This window comes from Filicampus tigris, chromosome 7 (assembly GCF_054856515.1).
Source record: "Filicampus tigris isolate MCC_2025a chromosome 7, RoL_Ftig_1.0, whole genome shotgun sequence".
NCBI lineage: Eukaryota > Metazoa > Chordata > Actinopteri > Syngnathiformes > Syngnathidae > Filicampus > Filicampus tigris.
This window is the reverse complement of record NC_141223.1, coordinates 26,048,274-26,076,206: the sequence shown is the minus strand read 5'-3', so window position 1 is coordinate 26,076,206 and position 27,933 is coordinate 26,048,274. Positions and strand designations below refer to the sequence as shown.

At 40.7% G+C, this 27,933-nt stretch overlaps 1 protein-coding gene across 1 annotated transcript; it reads right to left on the bottom strand.

Moving 5' to 3' along the window:
- Window positions 1-183: 183 nt before the first annotated feature.
- phf12b (PHD finger protein 12b) lies at window positions 184-27,933 on the bottom strand. The gene is made up of 15 exons (XM_086036574.1): window positions 27,179-27,933; window positions 26,670-26,851; window positions 24,066-24,138; window positions 23,240-23,696; window positions 22,760-22,880; window positions 22,533-22,665; window positions 22,286-22,450; window positions 22,016-22,159; window positions 13,215-13,902; window positions 8,425-8,523; window positions 8,194-8,337; window positions 8,019-8,114; window positions 2,225-2,307; window positions 2,014-2,152; window positions 184-1,795 (listed from the first exon to the last, which is right to left on the bottom strand). Exons 1-15 carry the CDS (start codon window positions 27,242-27,244, stop codon window positions 1,353-1,355), a joined length of 3,033 nt encoding a protein of 1,010 aa, XP_085892700.1. The 5' UTR covers window positions 27,245-27,933; the 3' UTR covers window positions 184-1,352.

Below are 27,933 nucleotides of genomic sequence, written 5' to 3'. Positions count from 1 at the left end.
ATAACGTAAAAGAAATATTGCTTATAGTGGAGGTCAACCCAAACATTTTTTTTCAAGAATATGTTCTATGCAAGCCCAATAGTTGAAACATGGCATTCTGATAAATACGGTATTGCGTTTGTGGAATAAGAGTTAATCTTGCAAAAAAAAAAAAAGGGGAAAAAAAGACCGGGTCACTGCAGATCCAGTGAGCTTGTACTTAGAAAATCTTTATGTATTTACAGTTGTGAGAAGATGAGAAGCTACAGAAAAAGAGTGCCTATATACAGAGCAGCACAAGATGTTAAAATGACTGCTAAAACCATTGCATATTGCAGATGGATTAAAGCAGGGTACAGACTATGAACAAGGTTTATCACAAAATCTCTGGTAGTCTACACAGTATCACAAATTTCATGGGCTGTACAGTTAAAAGCCAAAACATAGTGAATCTACATGAAATGCAATGCTTCTCCAACTGAGAGGCACTGGATCATACATATTTACAGATGTACATAGTATGAGCATGTACACTACCGTTCAAAGGCCCAGGGTCACCCAGACAACGTCATGGTGCGTGGGTATATGTGTATATATCTCAGACTTTACCCATTCCAAACCGCATATTGCTTCGGCATGCTGGAGCCTATCCCAGCTGTCTTTGTTCAGTAGGCCAGACACACCCTGAACTGGTCGCAAGGGCACACATTGACAAACAACCATAGAGTATATACACACTTCAAAAGTTTGGTGGTCACTTGGGCAAATCCTTCACTGTTTTTACCACATAAATAATGGTTAGCCTGTATATCAGATCAACTCAGTGTTAACACCATTTAAAGTGATTTGCTTTAAAAAATGTGGACATTTCCAAGTGACCCTCCATCCCAAACATTTTGCTCGTAGTGCACGGACACCTTGCTTTTTTTTTTTTTTTTTTAAATAAGGACATTTCTAGATGACCCCAAATTTTTGAGAAGTAGTGTACCTTGGCGTTCAAATATAGCACACAGGCAGTTTAAAAAATATAGAATGCATAAGTCAAAACAACAAAATTAGACATTTGTGCTAAACATACAGACTGACAAAGTACGGTTACATCATACATAATCTACTGGCAAAAATAATTGAGCATAGACTGATACTTTTTGCTCAAAGTTGGTCTAACATGAACAGAAGGTTGATGTCAGTCATTCAAAAATAGAAGAGATTGTCAATTATACTCCCAAGTTCATGCAAATATATAAATCATTAACAGTGACCTAAAAAACAAAATCTTTTTCTCTGTCCACCAGCCACCTGTGCATTTTTACCATTACCTTATGTCATGTGCGAAATGAAAACAGAGGGAGGGTGGGACTTCCTGTTTGGAGCTATGGGACAGAGTTGGAGTGCAGAGTGAGCACTTGGTCGGAGGTTGCTGTCTCCATCTCATCTTGGCTGGAGGGGCTGCTGGCTGTGGCAGTGTCGCGGGAAGGTGGTACAATTGTGGTGTGTGCGAAGCTAAAAGTGCTGCTGCTGGTGCAACTGCTAGCAGGCGCGGGACTGTGTTCCTCCTTGGGCTGCTTACTGGCGAACTCTGTGATGCTGAACACAAACTGGAGGCAACCCAGTTTTATGTAGCTACCGTGGTGGAGCATGGCCGTGCCCTCCCAGCCTGCTCCGCTGCCTCCAATTAGGCTTGAGCTGCTTGCCTTACAGCTGCATAACTGCTCCAAGCCACCTTGAGGATGGCTGCTCATCACTCCGCCAGCTGGGAGTAATCCCACCACAGACGTCGCCGCAGCCTCTTCGTCCGCCCACTTCTTGCTGCGACCTGGGGGGAACAAAAACAAAAACTTCAGACAAAAAAAAAAAAAAAGCCAGATGTCAGCATTACTGCAAAACTTTACTTGTTAGCACATCTCATCTTTAATCCAACTGATTGATATGTATGAATCTGGTCTCGTTATTTCGCTAGAGTTAAAAACTTGAAATAGGATTAAGTAATTTAACGAGAACCCTCATTTTTGTGAATTTAGTAGAAGAACTTACGAATGATGCCTTGGACTTTAGCCACTAGGCCACTAGGTGGAGATGGTGATGCTTTCTCGGAGAAGTCACAGGAGTAAAGGACGTTGTCCACTGTGGTGCCATGCTCACTGTAGTTCAGCAACTCATAATGCTTGGTGTTCTACAACATGCCAGGCAAAACCACATTCATTAACTAATGCACTAACATCAATTAATCAAGCATTTTCCTTACCTCATCATAGAAAATACAGGCGTGTTTCCCCGATATGAAGTTGCAATGACCATAGTTTGGAAGGCACACATCCATGTCAGCACCTTGATTTAAGAAAAAAAAAAAAGACCAAAAAGATGTAATATTAAATATAATATCAAATATATATACATATATTCATATACATACATACATATATATACATACATACATATATATATACATACATAAATACATATATACATACACATACATACATACATACATATATATATATATATATATATATATATACATACATATATATATACATACATATATATATACACATACATATATATATACACATACATATATATATACATACATATATATATATACATACATACATCTATATACATATATATATATATATACATACACATATGTACACATATGTACTTGGTTACTTGGATCGATACTTCACTTAACCCCCCTAAGCCCCCCTAACCCCCCCCAGACCTCTCTCGCCCAGCGCCTCCTGCTACTCTCTGGGTCTCTGCCTGAGTGAGTGATTTTAGCCCCTCCCCGGCAGAGAGGGCGACGGGAGAGTGAAAGAGCAGCAGGAACCTAAAGCAATACATAGCCAAACAAGAAGCGGAGCGCAATGTGGACTTTTTCTTACAACTACAGTGCCAAGTGTGATTTGTGTAATAAAGTGCTCCGCTACTGTGGCAACACCACAAATTTACACAAACATGATAAAAAGCTCACCCTACATTGAGCAACGAGCTACAAGCGGAGTTGAGGGAGGAGGCGATCCCCAAGTCAGAACACCCCCGCGGACACAGTGACAACGTACTCTGGCAGAGGCTTTTCAGCCCCCAAAAAAATCAACAATAGCTGTTGTAGTAGTATTTTATTTTTTTATAGTGTTAAAGCCTTTTACATTGTACTGTTTACTCTATTTGCAATTTCTGACTTTATTTTCTAAATATTGTGCAATGGAAGGTATTATAGTTGTCAACTTGACATTGTTGTATTATTGTTTACATTGCTGCTCTTTTTGGTTTGACTCTCTTGACTTTTGTTGTGAAACAGTTGTAGTAGAAGTATTTTTTTTTCTGCTGTTAAAGGTTTTTACATTTTATTGTTTACATTATTTGAACTACTGACTTTTTCAAAACATTTTGCAATGAGATATTTTATTTATATTATTTATATTTTGTTATTTGTATTTTCGTTACATTGCTGCTTTTTTTGGTTTGACTCTCGACTTTTGTTTTGAAACTGTTGTACTTGTTGTAGTAGAATTTCATTTTTATTCTATCTATTACTCTAATATTTCATTTTTTATACTGTTAAAGTTTGCATTTTAGTTATTTAATTAAAAATAAAACAATATATGTATATATTAGGGATGGGACGAGACAAAAATCCCATGAGACGAGATGTCTCACGAGGTTGAGTCCGCGAGAACGAGACGAGATTTTTGCTAAATTTCAAATATAAAAAAATACCTAATGTAATTTTTTCAGTTTTCGTAATGTTTTTTATTGAACAGACTGCAAGAAAATTAATCATCCAGCTCTAAAGTGCAAATGCAAACAGGAGTCACTTTCGTTACATGCTCTCAAATATTGCTGCAATAACAGCTAAAGCTGAGATCTTTCCTTTTACTGAATACTTTGACAAAATCCAACTGTGCTCGTGGGGCAGTGACTCAATTGTATATAGTGTTTTATGTTAATTTATTGGCTTTATTTATTTATATCTTTGTTAATATTTATTGATATATTTATTAATTGATGTATCACTGCCTCTTATTATTATTTTTATTTATTGTATCGTTTTTAAAGTGCTTTGTTACAGCTCTAGCTGTTATGAAATGCGCGATATAAATAAAATTGTATTGTATTGTAGAGTTCAACTTGTTTCTCAGTCGATCTTCAACAAGAGGAATGTCACTGCGTCTGTGTCAAGATTTCTGCAACTCGTCGTAGTTCTGGGCTCTTCAGAGCTGCAGATACGGCACCCCGCTGCTTTAGATTGCGAGCCATCATCAAAGAGATGTTCTAGCACGTGATTACGTCCATAATTAGTTTGTGCGCGGGCAGCTCGAGCTGTCTTTATTAGACGTCAAAAGTGCTGCTGCTGTTTAGCATCGGTGAAAAAAAGAAACTATATGCTTGACACGTCCAAACAAACATGATACGCGGCCGACTTTGGACCAGCTGCACTAGCGTTGCGTTCATTACCTGCACGATAAGCACTTAATGTGTGGCTCGAAGCCAGCCTCACATCCATGTTGCGAGCGTTGTCAGTCACAACAGTGACAGCTCCTTTTAGGACATCTACTATATTCACCCGGACTCCAAAACACCACTGACTTCGATACCAACAGCGCTTTGCCAACCTCTGCTCCTAAGGGTCTGCTGCTCGCGCACACTGCTGAAGCCTGCCCCGTGTGCCCCTCCCTCCCTACTCTGCCGAGTGCGGACTGCTCGTCGACTCTCTATTTAGCCGCGCGCATGAACTACAAACAAAGAACGACCGATTAAAAAAAAAAAAAAAGTGTGCGACCCGGGCTCCTGCACCGAAGCTGTGTCACAATAGCACGGAAGCTCGCACCCCCTCGAGCTGCAGTGGTCCTTTCGGTCAGCCCCTCCGCTCACTTCGTACCGGCTGGCAAGCGCGGGCCGCGGCGTCGGCTTCTCTGAGCGTGCGCTCCGCCCTTCCCACGGATCTCCCCACCAGCCGCCGCGGTGGCAGCGGTTGCCCATCGCGGGGTCGCTGATCCTGCTTGGGTCGGGCCGGCCTGGCTGGCTCATTCGGCCGACGCAGAGCCATAGAATGACGCATTGCGGCTCATGGCCCAAAGTCAGAATCGGCTAAGTACGTCTAATGGCAACATTGAACCAACTAGTTCAAAACCCAAATGCACATATCCAGCTAATATTTAGTTTATAGCATATGCAGCTGCAGCATATACAGAAACACTGTACATACATATGCATCATATGTTTACATAGACTGCTTGGATTAGATAGACTTCCTTGCTTGCCCATAAAATACAGCGTTGTGTTTGTCATATATATTTTCTTTCTAAAGCAAGACAAGGTTAGCCAAGTGTTCAGTATCATGTTTTCAGTAACAGATGCATTATTGTATTGTCTTGAACTTCTCAAAAATAAAGCTCTTGTGAAAAATAATCCTAGATAATAATGCAAAAAAACGTATTAAAATAATTACTGGTTAAAAACAGACCTTTGAGTAATTCATGGTAAAGTTCACAAAATAAAAAGTTCATGAAAATGAAGCACAGAGAAGTTCATGTGATTTGTCCAAAAATAAATCCTTCAATTTTTTTTTGTTAAGAATCGGAATTGTGAATCGTTAGGAACCAGAATCTAATCAAAACATCGGAACCGGAATCGTCCAAATTCAAACGATGCCCAACCCTACCTGCTACTGTTCTGGATAGCCAATAACTGAAAGTATTTTAATTTATTTTTTTTATTATTACTATTATTATTATCTGTGACTTGTTGGTTTGCCTTAATATATAAACATGTGGGTCTAGATACTCAGACAACTTACAGATTTTGTTGTCAATTTATGTTACTGTAAGTGGTGTGTGTTATTCTTTTTCACTACCTCAAACAACTTGAAAATGATGTGTCATTGGTGTTGCATTGTATGGTTATTTCTTTGCACTAGTTCAGACATTTTACAGATTAATAATTGTTTTTTTTTTTGTGTTTTGTTCTTTGCACTACTTCCTTTGTTTTGCACGACCGCAGGCTCAGACAACTTAAAATGTGTCATTGGCTCCAGGCATTGACTGTACAGAGGGTTGTGGAAGTTAAATACTGAAGTTGTACTATATTTTTTGCACTACCTCTTAAAAAAACTATTGTATTAATGATAATTTAAGTTTTTGGTGATAAAAAAGTTTTACAGTAAAAAAAACAAAAAAAACCCCTGCGCTTTAATTTGTTCCGTGTGGTATCGAAATGGTACCGTGTATAAGAATAAGAATAAGAATAAGAATGCCTTTATTGATCCCACAGTGGGGAAATTTTCATTGTTACAGTAGCAAAGATATAGGTCACACAGGGGCGGCGGCATAATGTGGCCATTAATGTATAACATTGACAGCAAACATTTAGAATCAAACCTATGTAGATATACGCAGTAACATGTGTATATACACATGTGTATACACACCAACCTACATCTACATAAAATATATGAGGAACACTCATTTCGGCCTGTACATAGTACAGAGGAAAAAATACTCTAAGTGACAGTGCTGCAGTGCTGTAGTGAAATGTAAGGAACAGCACTACTGAACTGGGTATCGAAGAAATTCTAGTATCGTGACAAGCCTAGTATATATATATATATATATATATATATATATATATATATATAACATTTCCAAGAAAAAAGCATCGGTATCGTGTCAGCCGATACTACCCTGTATTTACTTGGTGTCGGATCGATACCAAAATTCCCAGTATTGCCCACCCCTAGCTTACAAGCAAAAACAGCAGTTAGTCAGTAGCGACCAAGGTTATTATCGTAAACAAAAACAAACAAAATAATGAAAACTAAAATAAAAACTACATTTTCGTTTAAATACAATAAAAATGAAAATCTTTGTGAAAAACGATAAACTAAAACAGTCTAATCACAAAACTAAAACAAATGATAATCATAGCAAAAATATCCTCCCTTTTCGTCTTTGTAATCTTTTTGTGATCATTTAAAATGTAAAACACGGCACTGCTGGTGTTTCGACAGTTGAACAACAGTACGTAACGCGTTGACAAAGAGGTCGGATGGGCATAAGACTAAAACAATAGCATAATGGCAAAAGTTGGGAGAAAACGGCAGAGCCCCAATTGGGATTATTTTGATCATGATTGCGTGATGATGATGATCAAACATACTCTTTATCAGAGCTGGGCAGTCCGTCCCGTGGGTGCGGCTTATATAACGGTGCGGCTTATAGCTTGGAAAATACAGTAACCAAAATTTTGAAGTGCAATGGGGTGCACAATGATTCTATTTCAATAATATTGTACATGACAAAGGCAGAAAACGTGTCATGGAGGAATTAAAACCGGTGAGTGTCAATAATAATGGGGCCTCCTTCAGATTTTTTTTTTTCCAATTCAAATTCTGTGCATTCTAATGCATTTTTATGGGTACAAGGCCCTCTATAATGGAAAAATATTGATATGAGAATCTGCATTTGTTGAAGAAAATGACATTCTGAATGCGGTCCACTTTTACATTGTTGCCTTATTAAAGCATTAAAGCCACATTCTATTGCACTTTGAGATTGCTGAAATATAGAGTGCAGTCATATAATGAACAGAGCCCAAGCCCTCCACAGGGGTAATGTTATATTAGTAAGGTACATCAACATTAATATCACTGTACAGATGTTTAGGACTCAAGACTAAAATTAACCTAGTGCCACAGTCTTCAGCAGAGAACATGCACCATGTGATTACACAACATGGTATGCATTTCAGCCTAAAATGCTCCCCCACTTTGTTTTATTTTGGACACATATTTCTTCCTGCTCAATCAACCATATGTGCCAAATAAAATGTTCAATTTCTTTGTATGGGGTGAATATGTAAGTGGAAAATGGCAATACAGCCCAGGTTTGATTGTTTTGTTTTTTTGATGCGCGGTTTACATTTGCTTAGTGCTGAGATGATGAGAGGAGTCACGTGCACATCTTACAGAAAGAACATTGTTCCTAACACTAGTACAAACAAGATTGACACATTGTGATAAAGTCATCATGTCTTACCGGATCCTATGTATAACGTCCTATAGCACATGCTAACAGCCTTTCCTTTTCCTGTCAGTGGGTAGAAGACTGCTCGGGCCCGCAACTTTTTCTGATCTGCAAAAAAATGAACCCAAGATTAAAACGTTAAAATAATTGCATGAAATCAAACTTTATAGCAATGTTCAAGTCTTACGGTCTGGGAGAGATGGAGGGGGTTTGGGAACATCGCTGGTGTCTGTAGGTAGAGTGCTGGGGGCTTTACAAGGGAAAAGCTGCTGGATCCTCTGCCATGCCAATAACTTGATCATTTCTGTATCAAGCTTGCCCAGCTCGATCCCTAAAAGATATGCATAAGAAAACAGAAATTTGACTATTTCAGCAGATTAGGTTTACACAATACCACAACTAAAATGAATGTACCTACCCCCATTATCATGCATGCAATCTTTCATGCTGAGATTAGTGATGGAGGAGAGTGAACTGGACCGCAATGAGTCTGTCAGTCCCAAACCCGCCTTTACATCTGCAGAGACCACCATGACAGAATGAGTCAGAGGTGACACTAAGACAACATTTTTAAACATTCAACATTTCACAGCTTTAAATGTATTTTAACTGAGGAAGTTCAGACCGGATAGTCCCTCTTTTTTGTATGCAACAAATTTTAATAACTCACAGTTTGAACTCTTTAACAGTCTGATGATTTAATCAGACTTTAACTTGCAGCAGGGCTGGACCATATGGCAAACTGTACGCTAAATCACGCTTCGGTTCTTTGGAAACTTCGGTTCGGTATATTTTCTTCGGTCCCAAAAAACTGATTTAAAAAAAATATATATTTTTATTTTGAAATGACAAAGTAAACTGTACTTTTAAAAAAAATAAATAAATAAAAGCGTATTGGGGTGATATTCCAAGAAATTACACCAGAATAAAAAATACACTAACAATAAAGATCTCTTAATTTCGTAAATTAAGACACTGAAATCTTTAAACACTCAGCAGCAACAGCCAATGACACATCTAAGTATTCAAGTTAAAGCCACGTTGTCATTACAGTACATATATACACTTTTTGTGATGAAAAAAATACATACAGTAACAGTTACAATTATTGCTAACTATCTTAAAACTATGTTTATAATGAAAACAATACAGTAACTTTAAAAAGTCTTTATGAAATTGTATACACTTTTTAGGCATTGAAATCTTTGAATGTTCAACAGCATATTGTAACGAATTGGGTTATCTTTGGTGTTGTGGTCGGATTTGTGTGTTGCCGAGTTGTGATGTTTCCGAGGTTAATGAATGCATCGTCAGCAAGCGAGTTGAGCAGCGGATAAAGAAGAGCGCCAGCAGTTGTACTTGGATTAATAAAAACGTGATAATTAAACTACGTCTGATGGCGTGTTCCTGGAAGACGCTACATAAATCTCGCTATTTAAGTTTGACGTTTTTGCTCCCTCGTCTAAGAAACATTCGCAGTCGGATGATGCCGTGCATGTTAGACGTGCTACCTGCCGCCCATCTCATGTAGCAATGTCGGCACACAACTTTGGGACTCCTTTCCCGATTGGCGATTTTAACAGGAAAGCCAGAATGTTCCCAAACAGGAGACCGCAGTGTACGGGGGACCTTCGAGCTCTGGCTTTTACTGTTGTGCTGCCACTCTCCTCTACTGCATGCATCAATAGCGCCCGCGCGGAAGCTTGCGCTAATAAGTGGACCGAACCTAACGCAAGTGGACCGAACCAACATGCCATACCGAAACGTATTAATACACCCACGTGTACCGTTACACCCCTAGCAAATAGGGCAGATGCCCGGTGGGCACGCGTCTTTCGGGGCCAATGCGGTGGTTTCCTTCATTCGACCCGAAGAGACTGTCCCAAAAGTTAGATGAGCATCCCATTATTCCATTCACAAAACAGACAGCAAGCTGGACCAGTCAACATCAGCGGTAGAGCGACGTGGTAGCCAGGGGTGATCAGGAGTCATTTCTGAATACAAATTGATAAGTCTGTCTTGAGAATATTTGATTTTCGCAGTCAATGTCAATCATATTCATTATTTTCACACCATCGCAAGCAATCAACATAGCTGGGAAGTCATTGTTTATCATACCACCCACAGTTATGGTTTCATGAAATTAAATGCACGCATATCCAGGACCTTGCTCAACACATTCAAAATACAAGCAGGAACAAACTTAAGTAAAAAGCAGCATATAGAATTGTGAAGAATTAAGAAATATCCGAATTCCTAAAGGAAACTCAAAGTTTTCAAACAAATCCATTCCGGTGTATTCATTTATGTTGAGCAATCTGTCTACCATTCTGCTTCCAGTAACAATGAAAACAAACATTAAACTCCCCTACCACCAGAAGATGTTTTTCAATTCTAAATATTATTACTGTGACAAGGATTGTTAGATTGGATGAGGGGTTTTCAGAGTATCGGACAGTTGGGTCCTCCAAGACATCTCCATAGCGGCAAGAAGTGACAATGTTTCATTAATATCGTGAGGTTACTATCCCCTCACTATGCATACGTAATGTGACATTTTTGATTGCCATTAGTTAACAACATGCTACATATTGTAATGTATGTTGTAATGTTTTTTTTCAGCAACTTTAGTTGCAACTCTTACTCCACTGGCTTAGGCCATAGCCAATTCATGATGAATTCATGAGTTCATAACCAAGATCCCTTAGGGCTGTGGTTCTCAATCTGCGGGTCGCGGTCAGCTAGTAAAAAAAATGTTTGGTTTTTTTCAGAAAGGTTCTTTTGCGTACCAAATTCCAACATAGAACATACAATATTGGGTCAGCGTCAAGAAATCGTAATCAATTTTCTAGTTTCTAGCTACTCCACAAACAAATATAGTGCAGGCTTTAGCAGACGTCTTAGTAATACGCAGAGCTGGGCACTTGACCCTTTTTTGCCAGTCCAGCCGCGACCCTCCACGCTTGACCTCGGTACCCTTTCGGCCGCGACCCACATTCATAAACATTGTCGGGCCCCGCCCCGTTCGGCAACCCCCCCCCCCCAACCAAAAAAAAAGCGGCCGTGATTGACGTGGCCGCGGGAGAGATGCTAACGGCAGAGGCTTTTTTAGATCATTAGCTAGCTAATTTACAATTCGAACCCGCTGTGGACACGCTTCAAATGCGCCAGTAGTACTTACTCAACTGCGTGTGCTTACTTGCATTGCGAGCCCCGGGGTTGGATTTGTTGTATTGTATGTATAATTATTTGGGTCCAACAGACGGCCAGAAGTCGCAGTCAACAAGTTACTTATTTTCCACACTTCCCCTCCTTCACACTTCCTGGCCTTCAAAATAAAAGCGTACCAGCAAACCACTATACACAGTAGCTTTGCTACGGCGTATTTTCGGAAGTAAGGGAAGACGAGACAGAAGAAGGGCATGAACTCCACCTTGATGTGCCAGCGTCATCCTTGAGTGCTGCGCGCAGCTTGACTATACTCGTGGACACAAGTTGTTTTGAAACTGTTACATTCCAAGTCGGGGGGCATCACTTCAAAAAGACAGGGACAACAATGGATATTCGTGCCTGCTACAACCATAAAGGGACCAAGATGACTAGACTATGCATTTAATTTTATTGCGAAAATGATCTGGAAGGTAGCAGCTAAGGGGGGATGTGGGTGAGTAACTTCTTTTTACACATACGCCGCTGCCACACTACCGTATAGTCCGGACTATAAGCAGAGACTTTTCCCTAGATTTTGAGCCATGCGGTTTATAGTCCGGTGCGGCTATTCTGTGGATTTTTCCTCCACCGCTCGGGGCGCTCTAACCGGAATGACATTACAATTCAATACAATACATTTCCCATTAACTGGATGTGACTGCAGGTGGAGCAGTTCAACAAGCGAGGGCGCCATAGACTAGCTTATTGCTTTAGGTGATGTAATGCTTTGATTTTATGTTTTCCTAGAGGTGCCCATGAATGCGATTGGCTGATGTTACGTCTGTTCTGTTGTTTCGATGTGAAATGCTATTGTTGATTTAGCATATCGTGTGTTAGACTGGCTGACTTTATTAACATAAAACAAGACAGTTGCATATGTAGAATGTAGTAGAACCATAGATGGTGGAGTCTGGTGGACATTAGCTGACAAACTGGAGCGGCAGTCGGCAGTGAAATGAAGATAAGTACTGTTTATTTTCTCTTGGTTCTCTTCTGTTTTAATCAGCAACGTTGCTGCAGTGTTAAAAGGCACTGTTAGGAAAGAATGTGCTCAGGTACATACACGTACAGTTACAGTTCATAATCGTTCTGTAAATGCAGTAAATATAAACGTTTTCAACATAGATAGGTGCGCCTTATATAAAGGTGCGGCTTATTTAAGAATTTTTTTCCAAGATGTTTTTAAAAATAAAGTGGGCGCGGCTTATATAGTGGTGCGGCTTATAGCCCAGAAAATACAGTAGTTTGCTTTGCAGCAGCAACGAGCTACGTGGTGCATTCTCTCCTCCGTGTGGGAAACTGTTTGTCATCGCAACGCGATCATAGCAGCAACAATTCCTGATGTGTGCGTGGCATGTGTTGCAGACCTGTCGCCAACAGCACAATGCGTCGGTCATGTGAATCAATGTGGCAGTTGTCGCTCTCGCCGTTGCGGGAGTAGAAAGAAGCCTAAAAAAAGAAGCCTTTCACCGAGTAGGCTCAGACGAAATATGGCCGCCTCGCGAGCACGTCACACGCATGTGGGCCAATTAGTGGGCCGGACTAAAATCCACTTCCGGCCATGCTTAGTCCAGCCCTTTTTAAAATTGGTCAACCCCCACCCACTGCCCCAAAAATGGGCATCTGGCTGGGCCGGAGGGTCCGACCATGTGGTAATACGCTTTTAGTGGTATATGAAACACATTTAAAACTATGTTTAAAAATAAAATTCAACGTACCATATTGTACATGTATTTTCAAAGGCTATGTATCAACAACAAGAAAAATGCTTTACTGTTCCTAACTTCTATAAAATTTCTGAGTATTCGATTGAAGAGTTGTTAGGATAATCGATTCTAAAATGATTCGATAGAAACTGCCCTACTTGTGTATAATATGATGAAACCATTATACAGAAAATGTATTTGGTTTCACAATTATAACTGCCCTGTGAGGGAAACCATATGGCAACGTGGCCCGTGACAAAAACAAGTTTGACCACCATGCCTTAGTGTGTACCTGGGGTTGGCGATGGCGATTCAGTGTTGATTGGATGTTTCTCTTGGCTGGTAATGCAGTCAGAAGGTTTTATGTTGTTGCTCATACACTCAATCTGGAGCTCTGCCTGGGTCCTATGGTTCTGCTGGTTGCTTTGAGAGCATGTAGTTGTGGGTTCTGGGCGGTATTTTGGAGTGCAGGCTTCTGTGGTGGTCTCAGACTCCCTTTTCAGTGTTTCACTTCCTATGTGGTTGGCCAGGTCAGAGGCGGCAGCTGAATCATGGGTGTCTGTGCAGGGCTTTAGTCTGTGCTGTGGGGCTTCCTGTACACAACACTGAGACTCCCTGTTGCAGTCTAATGGTCCATTTGTTTTGGGAGGGTGACACTTTTCTGGTAGAGGTCCATTATGTTTACTACAGTTCTGGCAGGGTGGTATGCTCCACTTAGAACCAACCTGCTGTGCTAACATATCCCGTGGAGAGGACCCCTCTGGGTCGTCAGATGTACTGCAAAGTTTAGAGTAGGGGCCAGGAGAAGAAGTCCTTTGTAAAGAGGGTTGACTTGTCACATCCTCTGATGCTGTACAAGATTTACAATTGTCTTTATTGTCAGAGTCCAACTGTGCTGACGGTGGCATGGATGAAGGATTCTGCTTGGTGGACAAGTGTCGCATGATGCTGCACTGGAGGGCGATGACATCCTGAAGCCACTGTTTGAGACATCAAAGCAAAATTAAAATTAGATATATACAGCATGTAGCCTCAATTTGCATAACGTTATCTTTCAGAGGACATGCAAGATTGCTTGTATTAAAATAGTTGGGTGTCTGGAGAGCTTTATACTTTTTTCCATTGATGACACACATGTCCTTCTGCTAACTATCATAACATAATACTATTACATATTATTTTTAAAGATAAAATGGTGCACTGCTACCCTCTGCTGGCAGTTTGGCTCAATACCACTTCTCAAGCACTTGCAATTACCCATTAACCCATGTATGGTGTTCGTACAGTATTTTTGTTACTCAGCCAGTGTTAATGGGTCTGGTGGACCCAATAGAGTTTTGGGTTTTCAGAACAACACAATCAAATTATTTTCTGTTAAAATAGTCAACAGATGTTTACTACATCCCAAATGCGAGTCATATGAAGAGCTAACATTGTTAATATTTGCCCTTTACCCTTTGTTAGATCACATGTATGAATTAATGTGCTATTCCTTTTTTAAGAATAAAATATAATTTAAAAAAAAATCTCATAACAGCATGTTATCACCATGATGAGAACGTTTCAGATATGCCTTGGGTCATTGTTCGTTTGGTAAAAACTGAACGTGGGTCCCACAGACCCGAACATCATACATGGGTTAAGGCCTAAAGCGTATGCCGAATCAATCAATCACTCTAAAAACTTTATTTATTAAGTGGTCATTTACCATCGTCTATTCTGTTACAAAGCGGTCGATATCACCATTGTCAATAAATATATATCTTAACCATATATCACAATCGACTGGTTCCACTGGTTCAAAGTCCACAAGTGCATCATCTATATCACTACTGTGACTTATTTCAGAGCTCCCGCGATTGTCTGTGTTGCGCCATTACTGCTCGAAAACAATTCTGGGACATCTTCCGAGGTCACGTGTCTATTCTGATGCATTTCATTGGCTAAGAGACCAAGAATTGGTTAAAAAAAAAATGACGTTGTTGGAGTTGTTCACCAGGGTCACCAGGGCGCAAGCCCAATTATCAATTCACAAAAACAACTCACTGCGTGTTTGTTTTATCTCTCAAGAAGGCATACAATATGTAAATAATAATTATAATAAAGACTCACACAAATCGATTGAATTTTCTCATCAGTTTTCTTTACCATCTCTGAAGTTCAGGAATCATACAATAAGCAGATCTGGCCAGCTTTTCCATCCTCGCGAATGCTCTCACCCGAGACGGGCGAGGGCAGAAAAGAGGCGCGGTCTAACATGCAGCCGTCACATTTATACTGTCTTCAAAAACCAAACATAATGAGGGTTGGTCTCCTCCCTGGCTGGCCCTGCCTATGGGGCTGATCTTCACCAGCTGGTCCCGTGCTCCGATCAGGGCATGCAGACTTTGAACTGATTATGCGATGTGTAATTCCCAATTTGTTTTTTGGTTAACCTGTTGGCTAATATAAAGCCATTCTTATAGATTCAGATCCTTCAACGTATCCACTTTCCCAGCTGTAAAGGTAGCAAGACGCAACAGCGCTGCCGGCTCTAGAGGTAGAAATGCAGTAATGCGTTAAATGGGTGTTAGGGCTGTCAAAGTAAAAGCATTAACTATGGAGATTAAATTTTCTAAGGCGTTAAAAAAAATATATAACTCAGGTTTATTTACTTCTTTGTGGCAGTTGACCTCTGCTCACTTCAGCCAAACTTAAGAGCGTCTCTGTCGCAAAGACGGACTTCTATGTAGTTTTACTTTAAAAAGTTGCTCGACGGCTCATTAGAAAAATCCAAAATGGTTTGTGCACTTTGCAAAAACAAATCCAAATACCATGTTAGTTGTATGTCTTTGGTGTATCGTTCAACAGTTGTATTTTACAGGAAAAGAATTATACGATACGATTTTATCGCGCATTTTACAACAGCTAAAGCTGTAACAAAGCCCTTTACATAGAAAAGAACAAAACAGCCATAATACAAGTGGAATCAATAAATTAACATAAAACACCGGATACACAATAGACACCGTAAAAAAGAGCAGAAAATTTCAAGCCATTTAATGATTTATATACAAATAGGAGAATCTTAAATTGAACCCTAAAATGCACTGGTAGCTAGTGAAGAGAGGCCAGAATTGGTGTAATGTACTCTATCTTCCGCGCTCCAGTTAAGAGCCGAGCAGCAGTTGTTTTGGCCCAACTGGTGACGTTTGAGAGAGGACTGGCTGACTCAAAAATAAAATGTATTACAGTAATCTAGCCGAGATGTAACAAAGGCATTGATGACTGTTTCTAAGTGCTGATGGGAAAGGAGGGGCTTTACCTTAGCCAGCAGTCTAAGATGAAAGAAGCTGGAGTTTACAACAGCGCTGATTTGCTGGTCCAATTTAAAGGGATGGTTGGGCCGGCACTTAAGTGCCCCCCCCCCCCCCCCGCCCCAAAAAGACTCTGTCGTGATTAATGGTCTTTTTTTGTGATTAGATTTACGACAAATTGCCCCACCCCTTTATTTTATGTTTTCGGTCTCAGTGGTCTACGTCACGGGAGGGAGGCAAGCGTGGTAATATTGCTCGCTTTGTCAGTTCTGTTGTCTAAAACAGAGACTGATCGCCACCAAAATGCAAATGCACATTACTACTCTTGTCCACTTCAACCTGTGAAAGTATAAGTGTTCTGCACAATAGTTTGGATTTATTGACATAAAATGTGATCTCATCATGATCACCTCCACAAAGTCAAAAATACCGTGACGATTGCTCCTCCACTTTCACAAGCTGAAGCGGACAAGAGCATGAATGCCCACACGAACCCCGACTGGTTATATTTCGGACATTTAGCGACGCTAAACTCGTGTCAACTCTTGGGAGGCAGATGGCGCCTGGCAGTGGGCAAGCAATCAGGCATGCGTGGATGTTTATTTCCCCACCCCTCTTCTCTCCCCGGCTAACAGTAGAATAACGGTACAGCTAATAGCAACAACTAGCTTCAGGCCGTTAAAACAAAAGGCGTTAGCACAACAACATTAGCTTCTTACTGTCCGCGCAGCGTGTGGAGGTGATCATGAGATTGCGTCTTCATGTCGCGGGGTTGCCTCCCAAGTAGTCGCATGCGTTGTCCGACACCGCTTGAATCCACGAGTGAAGCGGCATCAGAGTGAGGTAAGACCTCATCGAACGCCAGGAGTGTCTTGAACGTGCATATCCGACTCCACAACCGAGTGTGGCTGCATTGGAACGCACCATTTCGGCTGTTACGTTCCATTGGACGGCGTGTTGTCGGTCGAAAAACTGGGGGCATTCCTCATCCAAATAAATGTCCACTCATTCCCACTTCAGTCTCTGTAAATATTCTGACTGGTGTTAAATGCCTCGCCCGTCCTAACTGTGATCAGCAAAGAAGCAGTGTGCGTTCGTCCCAGCATAAATCTATGTAGCGCTGCTCACTTCCACATTTCCTCATTCTCATATAAATCAGCCACAGAGAGTTTAATCCTTTTGATATGTTGAAGTAGTCATTAGTAAGGATGTCCACATAGATTTTGGTGCCAATTGATCACCGTTTTTGGACGTTATAAGCAATTAAAGTACAATGATTTCCAATGGAGGGGTTGTAATCTGTTCCTCCAGTGACTCCGACCGAATAAGGATAGAACGGTAGGGGGCGTGGCCATTCTCCTCATTAACAAGAGACTTTATTCATGGAGTGACTTATTTCCTAATTTCTCCCAAATTTATTGATAAAATAGAAAATGACACCTCTTTTCATTTTCCTGATCAAAAAATATATATAAAATGAACTTGTTAGTGAAGACATGGCCTTCCCGGCCCCACCGTCCCTTTCAGAAATTCTGTGACATCCGGTCTTTGATGTCCTCTAAGCAGGACGAAAGTGGTCTTATGGAGGATGAGTCTTTTTTGCTCAGCAGGATATAGATTTGACAGTCGTACGCATAGCAGTGGAAGGAAATACCATGTTTTCGAAGGATGGAACCCAGGGGCAGCATCTACAAAGAGAACACCAAATGGCCCCAAAAATAGAACCCTGTGGAACACCATATGATAGAGGGGCAGAGGGGGACTCAGAGGACCCTTGGCTAACAGAAAAAGTCAGCCAAATAGGATCTAAACCACTCTAGAACGCATCCACTAATGCCTACTTGGTGTTGCAACCGAGTCAAAAGAATACTGTGGTCTACCGTCTATCGAATGCTGCAGTCAAATCCAACAAAACGAGACATACGTCTCCAGTCTCCAGTGTCATTTGCCAGGAGGATGTCATTAAAATCACGTAACAGGGCTGTATCTTGAAGCCTGACTGGAAAACCTCCATAACATTTTGTTCATCCAAGAAAAATCTTAACTGTGAATGCACCATTTTTTTCCAGAATTTTAGAAATAAAAGGCAGCTTGGATATGGGTCTAAAATCGGATAGCACAGCATGATCAAGGCCAGGTTTTTTAAGCAGGGGTTGCACTACAGCACGTTTAAAATGTTGCGGGACTACACCAGAAGACAGGCTGGTGTTGATGATGGCCAAAACCGATTTACCAATAGTCAGGAGAATCTCCTTAAAGAAGTATGGAGGAAGAGTCATAAGGGGAGCCCGATGGCTTAATATGACAAACCACATCTTCCAAAAATGTCAAAGAAACCGTCTAAAAGAAATTGAACACTGCTGAACAAGGAACTTGGGCAGAGGGGTCAAATGTGGCGTTCTAAACAAGAGCGCTATCTGTAGCAAGAATCTATCGCACATTTCAGGGAACTAGTCCATGCAAATCGGTTTTATGAGGGTGGTGTTTTTCAATGAACGCCTGCACATCATTTCATTTGCTGCACATTTCTTTTATCATGGCAGAAGAAACCTCCTGAGTGTCATCTTCCTCTGCTGAATGCTCTTCCTGAATAGCTGTCACCTGTTCAAGGATTAAACGTGCATTACATTAAAAGTTCATTCAAAACCATACAATGAATGCTCTTCCTTAACAGCCCATATCTGTTCTGCTACAGCGCCAAAAGTTCCTCTGTGCTGCGTTCTTTGTTGTGCTCCTTCAGCAGCGCCACATGTTCACTGTCAATCTCCAAGCCCATTATTCTGCCCATGGACACAATTTTATCTGTGACTGCCACCTCCACAGTATCACAGCTATTAATGTCTCTCTGGCACACAGGTTGGCCAAAGTTTCTTCCAAGCAGACTGCTTGGGTGGGAGACTTCGCCCCAGGCCTGATCAATGATGTTGATGCAGTGGAAGACGTTAAAGTGCTCCTTCCAAAAATGTCCGGCTGGCCTATTCGGCCGTCGCCTAGCCATAGAACTGACGTGATGCAACTTAAGACTTATAGCATACGCAGCTGCAGCATATACATAAATACTGTACATACAGATACATCATATGGTTACATAGACTGCTTAGATTAGATAGACTTTCCTTGCTTGCCCTTAAAAGCGTTGCGTTTGTCATACATTTTTTCTAAAGCAGGACAAGGTTGTCCAATCAATTGGTGTTCAGTAGCATGCTTTCAGTAACAGCTGCATTATTGTATGGTCTTGAACTTCTAAAAAATAAAGCTATTGTGAAAAATAATACTAAATAATGCCAAAAAATTATTAAAATAAATATACTGGTTAAAAACAGCCCTTTGAGTAATCCATGGTAAAGTTCACAAATGGTAAAAAGTTCATGAAATTGAAGAACAGAGAGGTTCATGTGATTTGTCCAAAGATAACTCATTTTTCTTCTTCTAAGATTTGGAATCGAGAATCGTAAGTAACCAGAAGCGAATCAAAGAACTGGAATCGGAACCGTTATCGTCCAAACTCAAACGATTCCCAACCTTACCAGTTTGGCACACTTGAAAAACTTGATGTGGCAAGTAGTCTTCCCTTTCCACAAACATTGCGAACTCCGCAAAAAATTATTCTGCAGCTGTTTATTGGAACCTCCCCATGTCTAAAAACACTGTGGATTCCACTTGTCCGACAAAATTTTTCAAACCAGCCTCGACTGGCTTTAAAATCTTCAACACCACGTTTTCGCAAGGATGATTGCATAAAGCATCTTCGCCTTCTAATAGATGATGAACTCATTCACGATGTCACCGGTGAGTGCTTTCTCGTATATCCAAACCACTAATTATTAATAATTTTCCGACTTCCTCCAGGAGTTGAGGTCATTTTTTGGTGAGCACACTCACTCCTTTGGCTACATCAGCTACCTTGATTGTCTCTTTGTTCTTAATTATAGTGCAAATTGTTGATTTCACCAAACCAAACTGCAGAGCAAGATCAGAAATACCAACACCAGCCTCGTGTTTAGTGATGAGTTCCTTCTTTTTTGCGGTAGTAATCAGCTTTCAAACACTTTTAATGCTAGTTGTCAGAGTCATTCTAAGTGCTTAGTGAGTGCCATAAATGAAGATAAAGTACAGGTGCAGTACATTTCCACTTGAAGTGATTGACGCCATGGTTCTGCAGCGGGAGAAGCACACCGTGGAGTCCGGTCGTCGAGAGGCCCTATCAAGCCTGTTTTAATCTTTTATCAAGCCTCCTTCAATACACCTGTTTCAAATGAACTGGACCGTTATCGGGCTTTTGAAAAGCTTGCACATGAGGTGATCATTTATATCAATGGAGGAGAGGAAAAAAAAAAATCTAAAACAGGCTGGGTAGGGTATCTCGAGGGCCAGACTTGGGCACCCTTAGAGCCTTCTGCTCATCCTGTTAAGTTTTTTTCTTTTTCCTTTTTTAAGAGACACTCCAATGTGATAAATACAATACTGGACATGTATTGACATAGTGTCAAAGTTTTGCTGTCACATTAAACAGAAATACTAACAGCGGCCACTGTTAGAATTGTGATTGGAAAAAGCGTGTGTGGAACTTCCAGCAGCACACACTCAACTGCCTTTTTTGGGGACGATTACAGCCTACAGTAACCTTTAGGTTATTCTGAGATTTAACCCATTAAGCCCGGGAGCGCATAACCGTGTTTCTACCACTAGAGCCGGGAGCGCTGTTGCATCTTTCTACCTTTCAAACCAGGGGAGCGGATACGCCACCGTCCTTTTTTCATCCAATTTTCTGTCTCTTAGCCAACTTAATGCATCAGAATACATATACACGTGACGGTGTCGCGAGACCGCGAGGTTGTCGTTGAATTGTTTCCAGCCGTAGGTAGGCTAATGGAGGACGCCGTCGATCGCCGGGAGCTCTGATTAAAGTAAGTAACGGCAGTGATATATAGACAACGTGCACGACCAGTGGAACCAGTCAAACGTGATATGATATGGTTTGTAGACAATTACGATATTGATGTATTTGTAACAGAATAGCGGATGGTAATTACCGCTCGATTTAAAAAAAAATTAAAATAGTGCTTCTCTTGCACTGACACATTTTTACATCTTCGATTGAAACAGTAAATAATAATAAATTCTGCCTGTGTGAAAGCCACATGTCTAAGCTCTTTTATTCTTTTGAAATTATGATACTGTCTGCTACAGGGGCTGAGATAATCATTTTGTAAGTGTTGAATTTCTGAGAGAACTTCAGGTTTTCAAGGGTACTTCCAAAGGCGACCTTAGGTTTTGTGGAGCTGTTGAGAAAGGGGCTTCAGGCCTTAATGGGTTAATTAAGAGTAAAAAAAATAAACAGCACAACTCTCGCAATGAGGTAAGCAAAGAGCGATTGATGGTTAAAAGGCGCAAGAAGCACAAAAAACTAGATCCATCCACTCATCCGTGTGGTGACGTTTCGCGTAACCAAATATGTAACTACAAGCAAATTTTCTACAAAAAATTGTGTATGTAACTCGAAAAATTATTGTAAATCAAAGAATGGCAATTATGTTGCTCCCTTTTCCTATCATTGTCACTGGATGTAGTCATATCATTGTTTTTCTCCAGCATAAATTGCATTATTAAAAATCAGTAAACAGTGAGATTTATTTATAAATGCATTGCGAGGCATCTAAGAATTGATTGTTTCTCCCACACCCAATGTTTACTGGAAGACGTCAGAGGCATAATAACTGATCGTAGTTTCTGGTTCAGGCTTTAGCTTGAATTTAGAATGGTAAATGATTTGAACCAGATCCTATTTAAATCTTACCTCCTGCTGCTCAGCATCAGTGGTGAGGTGCTTTGTGGACTGATGTTCAGGGACACCACTACAAACTAGCTCCAACTGGCGTACCCCTGCAGGATGTAGAATGGAGGGGGGATTCCTGTACTGATACTTGATGGCATCTGGTACCTGGAAGCAAACAGAAATTGTTTGAAAAAAATAACATAGAAGATGCACAACAAACGGGCTCTTCTGAAATATTCCAGTTTATCAGAACAGATGCAAAAACACACATTGTAGTGAGGTGTAGTCTACCTTGATCGTCTTTTTGTTGCACGGCTGAGTGGTCCGACTGTTTGGGTAAAACTGCCGATGGACTCTGCGCAGGAAATCCAACTTGACAGCATGTTGTGACATTCTGTCCTGAAACTCATCGAAAAGCTGACACCGACTGGACAGGCTAAGGCTCCTTTGATTTAGCTGAGTAACAAAAAAAATGGAAAGGAAATATAAGCATTGTAGTAAACAGAGAAGCAGTTATTGACAGTTCTACACCACTCACCACTAAATGCTCAACATGATTTGGGCACATCCATTTTCCAGCAGGTAAAGCTGTAAGTGGTGGGTCCAGACAGTCCGTGTGGAACAGGAGAGGACAGTAGTCGCACTGTATCAAGGGAGCCAACCTGCAACTCCTACAGAAAGTAATAAAACACAAATACTGCAAAACAATCAAGAATATAACAGATCTGTGTATGTGTTTGAACATACTATAGTATATCAGAATACCTGTTGCATGAAAAACAGACTTTGACTGGTAGTGGCACCAGACCATTAGGATCTAGTTCATATTGCGGTCGCCTGAATGGCCTCCCAAGCAATTCCTCCTTTTTCCGTCTTTTACTGCTGCCTGAACACAGATAACAGATTTGTTATCAAACTGTGTAAGGGATAAACCCCTAACAACGGGGGGGGGGGGGGCTGGGCGGCGTACAAACTCCGGTCCTCGGGGGCCGCTCCCGCACGTCTTAAGAAGTTTCCTCCTGTAACACACCTGATTCAAATGATCGGGATCAGGCCCCTGCAGAACTTGCTGTTGAGCTGATCATTTGAAGCAGGTGTTTTGAAGCAGGTGTGTTGCAGCAGGGACAGATGGAAAACAGGCATGACAGCGGCCCTCGAGGACCGGAGTTCGACACCTGTGCCTTACAAGATAGAACCTGCATTCATTGACTTTCAATTGACAATGCTTTTTAGGTACCAACCAACCTGGCAATGCAGTGGTACATGTAAGTTCACTGGGTAGCTGAAACTGTGTCGGATTTCTCTCCATTGCCGCTGCTATTAGCAGCTGAAAGGGCCTCTTGAGAAGACGCGGGGTTGGAGAAGACAATTCGCTATTATCAAGCTCAGTGCCCTGAACATCATCCTCAGGCTCAGCTGCCTCCTCTTCTCCATCATTCTGCTCCTCTGAGGGGGTAGGGGTCGACGAAGTATTGGAAGTTGGCGTGCCTGGCCGGCTGCTTGGCCTGCTGCTACTCCTACGGTCCAAGAGGCGTACCTGGGCCACGCGAAGACCAGGCCCTGCTGCTCCAGCCCCTGGAGGAAGGCCATCAAGACGCAGTGGGCCAGCACCAAGCTCCAGCTCCATAGCTGGAGAGGAAGCGCGCTTAGCAGAGGACTTTTCCAGCAGTCCGTTAGTCTGTTCAGATTTTTGTTCGCGCTTCTGAAAGAGATAATTAGAAAAACATTAAAGGGATGGTTGGGCTGATGGCCATGTTTTTGCTAACAAGTTCATTTTATACATTTTTTGATCAGGAAATGAAAATAGCTGTCATTTTCTATTTTATCAATAAATTTGGGAGAAAGTAGGAAATAAGTGACTCCATGAATAACGCCTAATGAGGAAAATGCCCCCCCCCCTACATTTTAGTACTGGTGTCATTTTTACATGCGAACCTATTATATAAGTGCCAATGTTAAGATCAAGTGTCCCTTTAACCCTTTATCAAGATATTGTTTTGTCAAAAGCTCATCAGCAATGCAAACAGGATTGGTGGAGGGTTGAAACTTAAATCGGTGAACTACCACATACCTTTTTTCGAACATTGCAGCGGTGACACATCCATTCTCCAGGAGGAAGCATCTCTTCACTCAGGGGTGGGTCGCTGTGGTTCAAACAATCAGTCAGTTAGCCAGTTTGCAGTTTTTAAATAGAATAACAAATATGCATGGTCTTAAATTATAAAAAAATAAAAAAACATCACGACTAAAAATAAATCACTCCCAACTTGGCAAGGAAATCTACTCATAGTCTCTATCTATTGCACAGATTTAACTATGTTTTAGAAATGCCTGCCGATGAGTAAAACATGGCTTGCGGTAGGGCTGGGCAAAAATTCAATTTCAATATATCGTGATAGCCAGCTGATCAATATCAATAGAAACTGCAATCAATATATTGATTTTAAAAAAATAAATCAGGAAACAATCTCAGACCCAGTCGTTCTACGCTCTGTCGGCAGAGGCTACAGTCTGATGTTAGATTGGTGCCACAATTAACCAGCACCGAAGAGGGAAATTTGGAGCACAAAAGCATGTTTTACAACCATATATTTTGAATTGTATTTTTGTTCTTGATAGTTGTGTTTTAGTGCTGGGTGATATGGAAAAAAATCTTCTATCACGATAACGATATATTTTCAGTAATCCCCAAAACAAAATATACAACACATTATGACTGCTTACATTTTCTTGCTTTATTTTGAAGGGTCATTAAACAGACATGTCATGAGAAATGCATTCAGTAGTAATAAAATTAAATAAGTAAATAAAATTATCAAATGTACAACAAACAGAAGCAAAGTTTAGCCTACATATTTTGCACAGATATCAATCTAAATAAGAAACATAAAAATAATGCTTCTGACAGAATTTGATTTTTAAAAAAAGTCAAATAAAAAGATTATCTCTACTGTAAGTAATTGAGAACATTTATTGTGCATACTGTATCTCAAAGTAAAAAGTCAGGATTGTATTGTCAAAACAAATCACATTAGTAATATGTGTATTCAATGTACCATAAACATCAATTTTCAGAATCGCTTATTCTAAATAATATATTTTTAATCTTCTAGGCCACTCCTCTCATCTGACGTACGAGACGCCGTAACTACCATAACAATCATTTCCTGTTTTGGAGAGTGTGATGTTGTATAATTTTCAAACAATTTAAGTAATTGTTTTTCTTATTTTAAATGCGTTAAAAAAAAAATTAAAAAAACAATAATTCTCAATGGACTATGAAATACGTACATTATGATTCACCCAGACCTGCTAAGCATATTGTATTTAAAAAGATGTCTACTTATTCTTTAAATTGACCACTTAATTTGAGCCTTTCATGGTTGTTTTAACTTCTTAAAAATTATATTTTAAAATAAAATTATCTAAAATTCAGTTTTTTAATATTCAATATATAACGAAAGACTGATATGGAATACTTATATCGTGAAACACTTTTCATATCACCCAGCCCTAGCTTGCGGATTTAAACATTTGATTATTTTAGAAATGCAGCATATGCAATTTTTTAAACAAGTGTGTGCCAGAAATATAAAGGTAATGACAACGCTTCATATCTCAAAATTGAGATTAATAAAGGATGAACTAAAGATGCTTTGAATTAAATATGACAATGATCTAAAGAAGTACAAGTTAAGGTACAGTTATGATGGCCAGACACATGAGAAACTTAATACCATGAATAGAAAAAACAGGCCAAATGTTATCAAGACATGACACTACATTTAAGATATGAAAAATGCACAATTGCATAAATAATAACTGTGCAGTTGAAGTGGGATGCTTCACAACACTGACTTCATATGGAGATGGATCCTGCGGTCTGGTCTGTGCAGTTATGTACCAATTCCTCCAAATGACAAAGTTGCAATGCTGTTAGCAGTAGAACAATGCTAAGTGGTAACAAATACATTCTTCTGGGAACAGGGTGTACTGCAGAACAATCCGAAAATTGCATTTTATTTCTTATTTGTGAATGAAGAACCCCCTACAAACTACGTTTTCAAAGGCTTAGTAAGATGGCGTTAGATGGGAAAGGAGCAGGGAGGTCGCCATATTGCACACAGACTCCGTTTTTAGCGCGTCTGCAGCTCCACTGGCTGTAGCGCGTCAGAGTGCGATGGCCGACTGAACCATAGAACTTTACAGACAACTAAGAAAAGGCGCACGGACGTGGGATTACAGACAATCAATGAATGACAAAAAAATAGATATTTATATTCAACCAGTAAATATCTGGCCATGCCACACACAGCATTTACCACCTAACTTTCAGCTAGAGTACTAGCATTAGAATCAACTACTGCACTTACTAACATTTGAGCGAGTACTATTTGACTGGTCCCACGGGTAATGCATTGGGAAATGTCAGTATACAATACGTCGATAGCTGCACTGGAAATAGCGCCGTTGTAATTAATGAGTAACCGCGCAACACGTTCGTACGAGTGGGAACTACGTGTTGCTGATTTCAGCTGCAAAATACAAAACAATTTCTCGAAAAATCCGACTAAAATCAACTTCTCAGGTAGTGGGTAACAGGCAGTGTACGTGATGTCCGTTAGGAGTTTCAGAGTAAGCGAACTTTCAAGTCGAGAAAATAACGACAACTTACCAGCACTGGAGGTGAAAGGCTGCAGGGCAGTGGTCACAGCACAACAAATCGCCTCCTTCTCTGCAACTATCGCAGGTGTCGTGGTTGGTGGCCCTGCCGCTTCTCCTGACGTCTCTCCCCAACTTCCGACTTCTCTTTTCGACCTCCTCAGACTTCGGGGGCGCCAGAAGCGTCTGAATTTGCTGTGGACGTGTTTTGCAACTAATCGGTCACTACTTTCGAGTATACTGCACATATTTGTACATATAATATTGCGTTCAGCATTATGTCCATGGTTGCCATTTCAAGCAAGGCTTGAAGGGTCGTTAGTGTGGCCTTCCTTAAAACCCCTTCCAACTACAAGATTAGATTGGTGGGAAAGGCTGTACAATATACACTAGAGCGCTCTAAATATATAATTAATATAAATAATCAATGATATTTATATTGACATATGTATATGTATACCAACATATGTATTTATAGGAGTACTCCAATGTAAACTGGGCTTTTGGGCCGAGAAACCTTACCTCCATTAAGCCCCCAGATGTATCCAAATCGTACACAATCGTCGGGGTCTCCATTTTGTCCCACATTCATCCAGGGCAAAAGTAACAAATTAAATGACCGATCCTGATTACTAATGAGCACACGATAGTGAGTGTTATTCCAACAGTAACCTCTATGTATTTTTTTAATAAATTGAACGACGGACTGCTCCTTAAGAAACGCTGGCTATCGTTAGCCGGCTAATAGGCTAACGACGACGTCGAGCAGTCAAGGTTGCGGGGCTAGCGGACTCGGTAGTTTGTCTTCCGTGCCACACAACAATCAAACTGAGCGACAGTCGCGTTTTAAAACACGGGATTATATGTGCCAGTTTTTAACGGTAAGAGCAATCCAATATGGCGTATCTTGTATCCAAATACGGCTGTTGTTTGCTACAAAACCTCCATCTGCGGCCTAGCTGGCCAGCCATGATTCTTGTTTCTGCTCCTGCAAAAATGAGCCTTGTAAATTTGCAAACCCCTCCGTTCCCATTGTCAACAGAGGAGGTAGTCCAAAAACATAACCGCCAAATAAACGGATGCGATCCAAATTGCACAGCTTCCAGAAGCGTTTGCAATATAATACACTGAAGAGGTAAGCAAAGATGCAAATTTTGATGATGTTATTGTTGTGAAAACGGCAGTGCATCTCCACTGGCTGCTAGCAACATCCTCTCCCCTTTGGCGCAACCGCGAATCGCCGGTCGAGCATGCGCAGTGGAGCGGATGCGCTTATG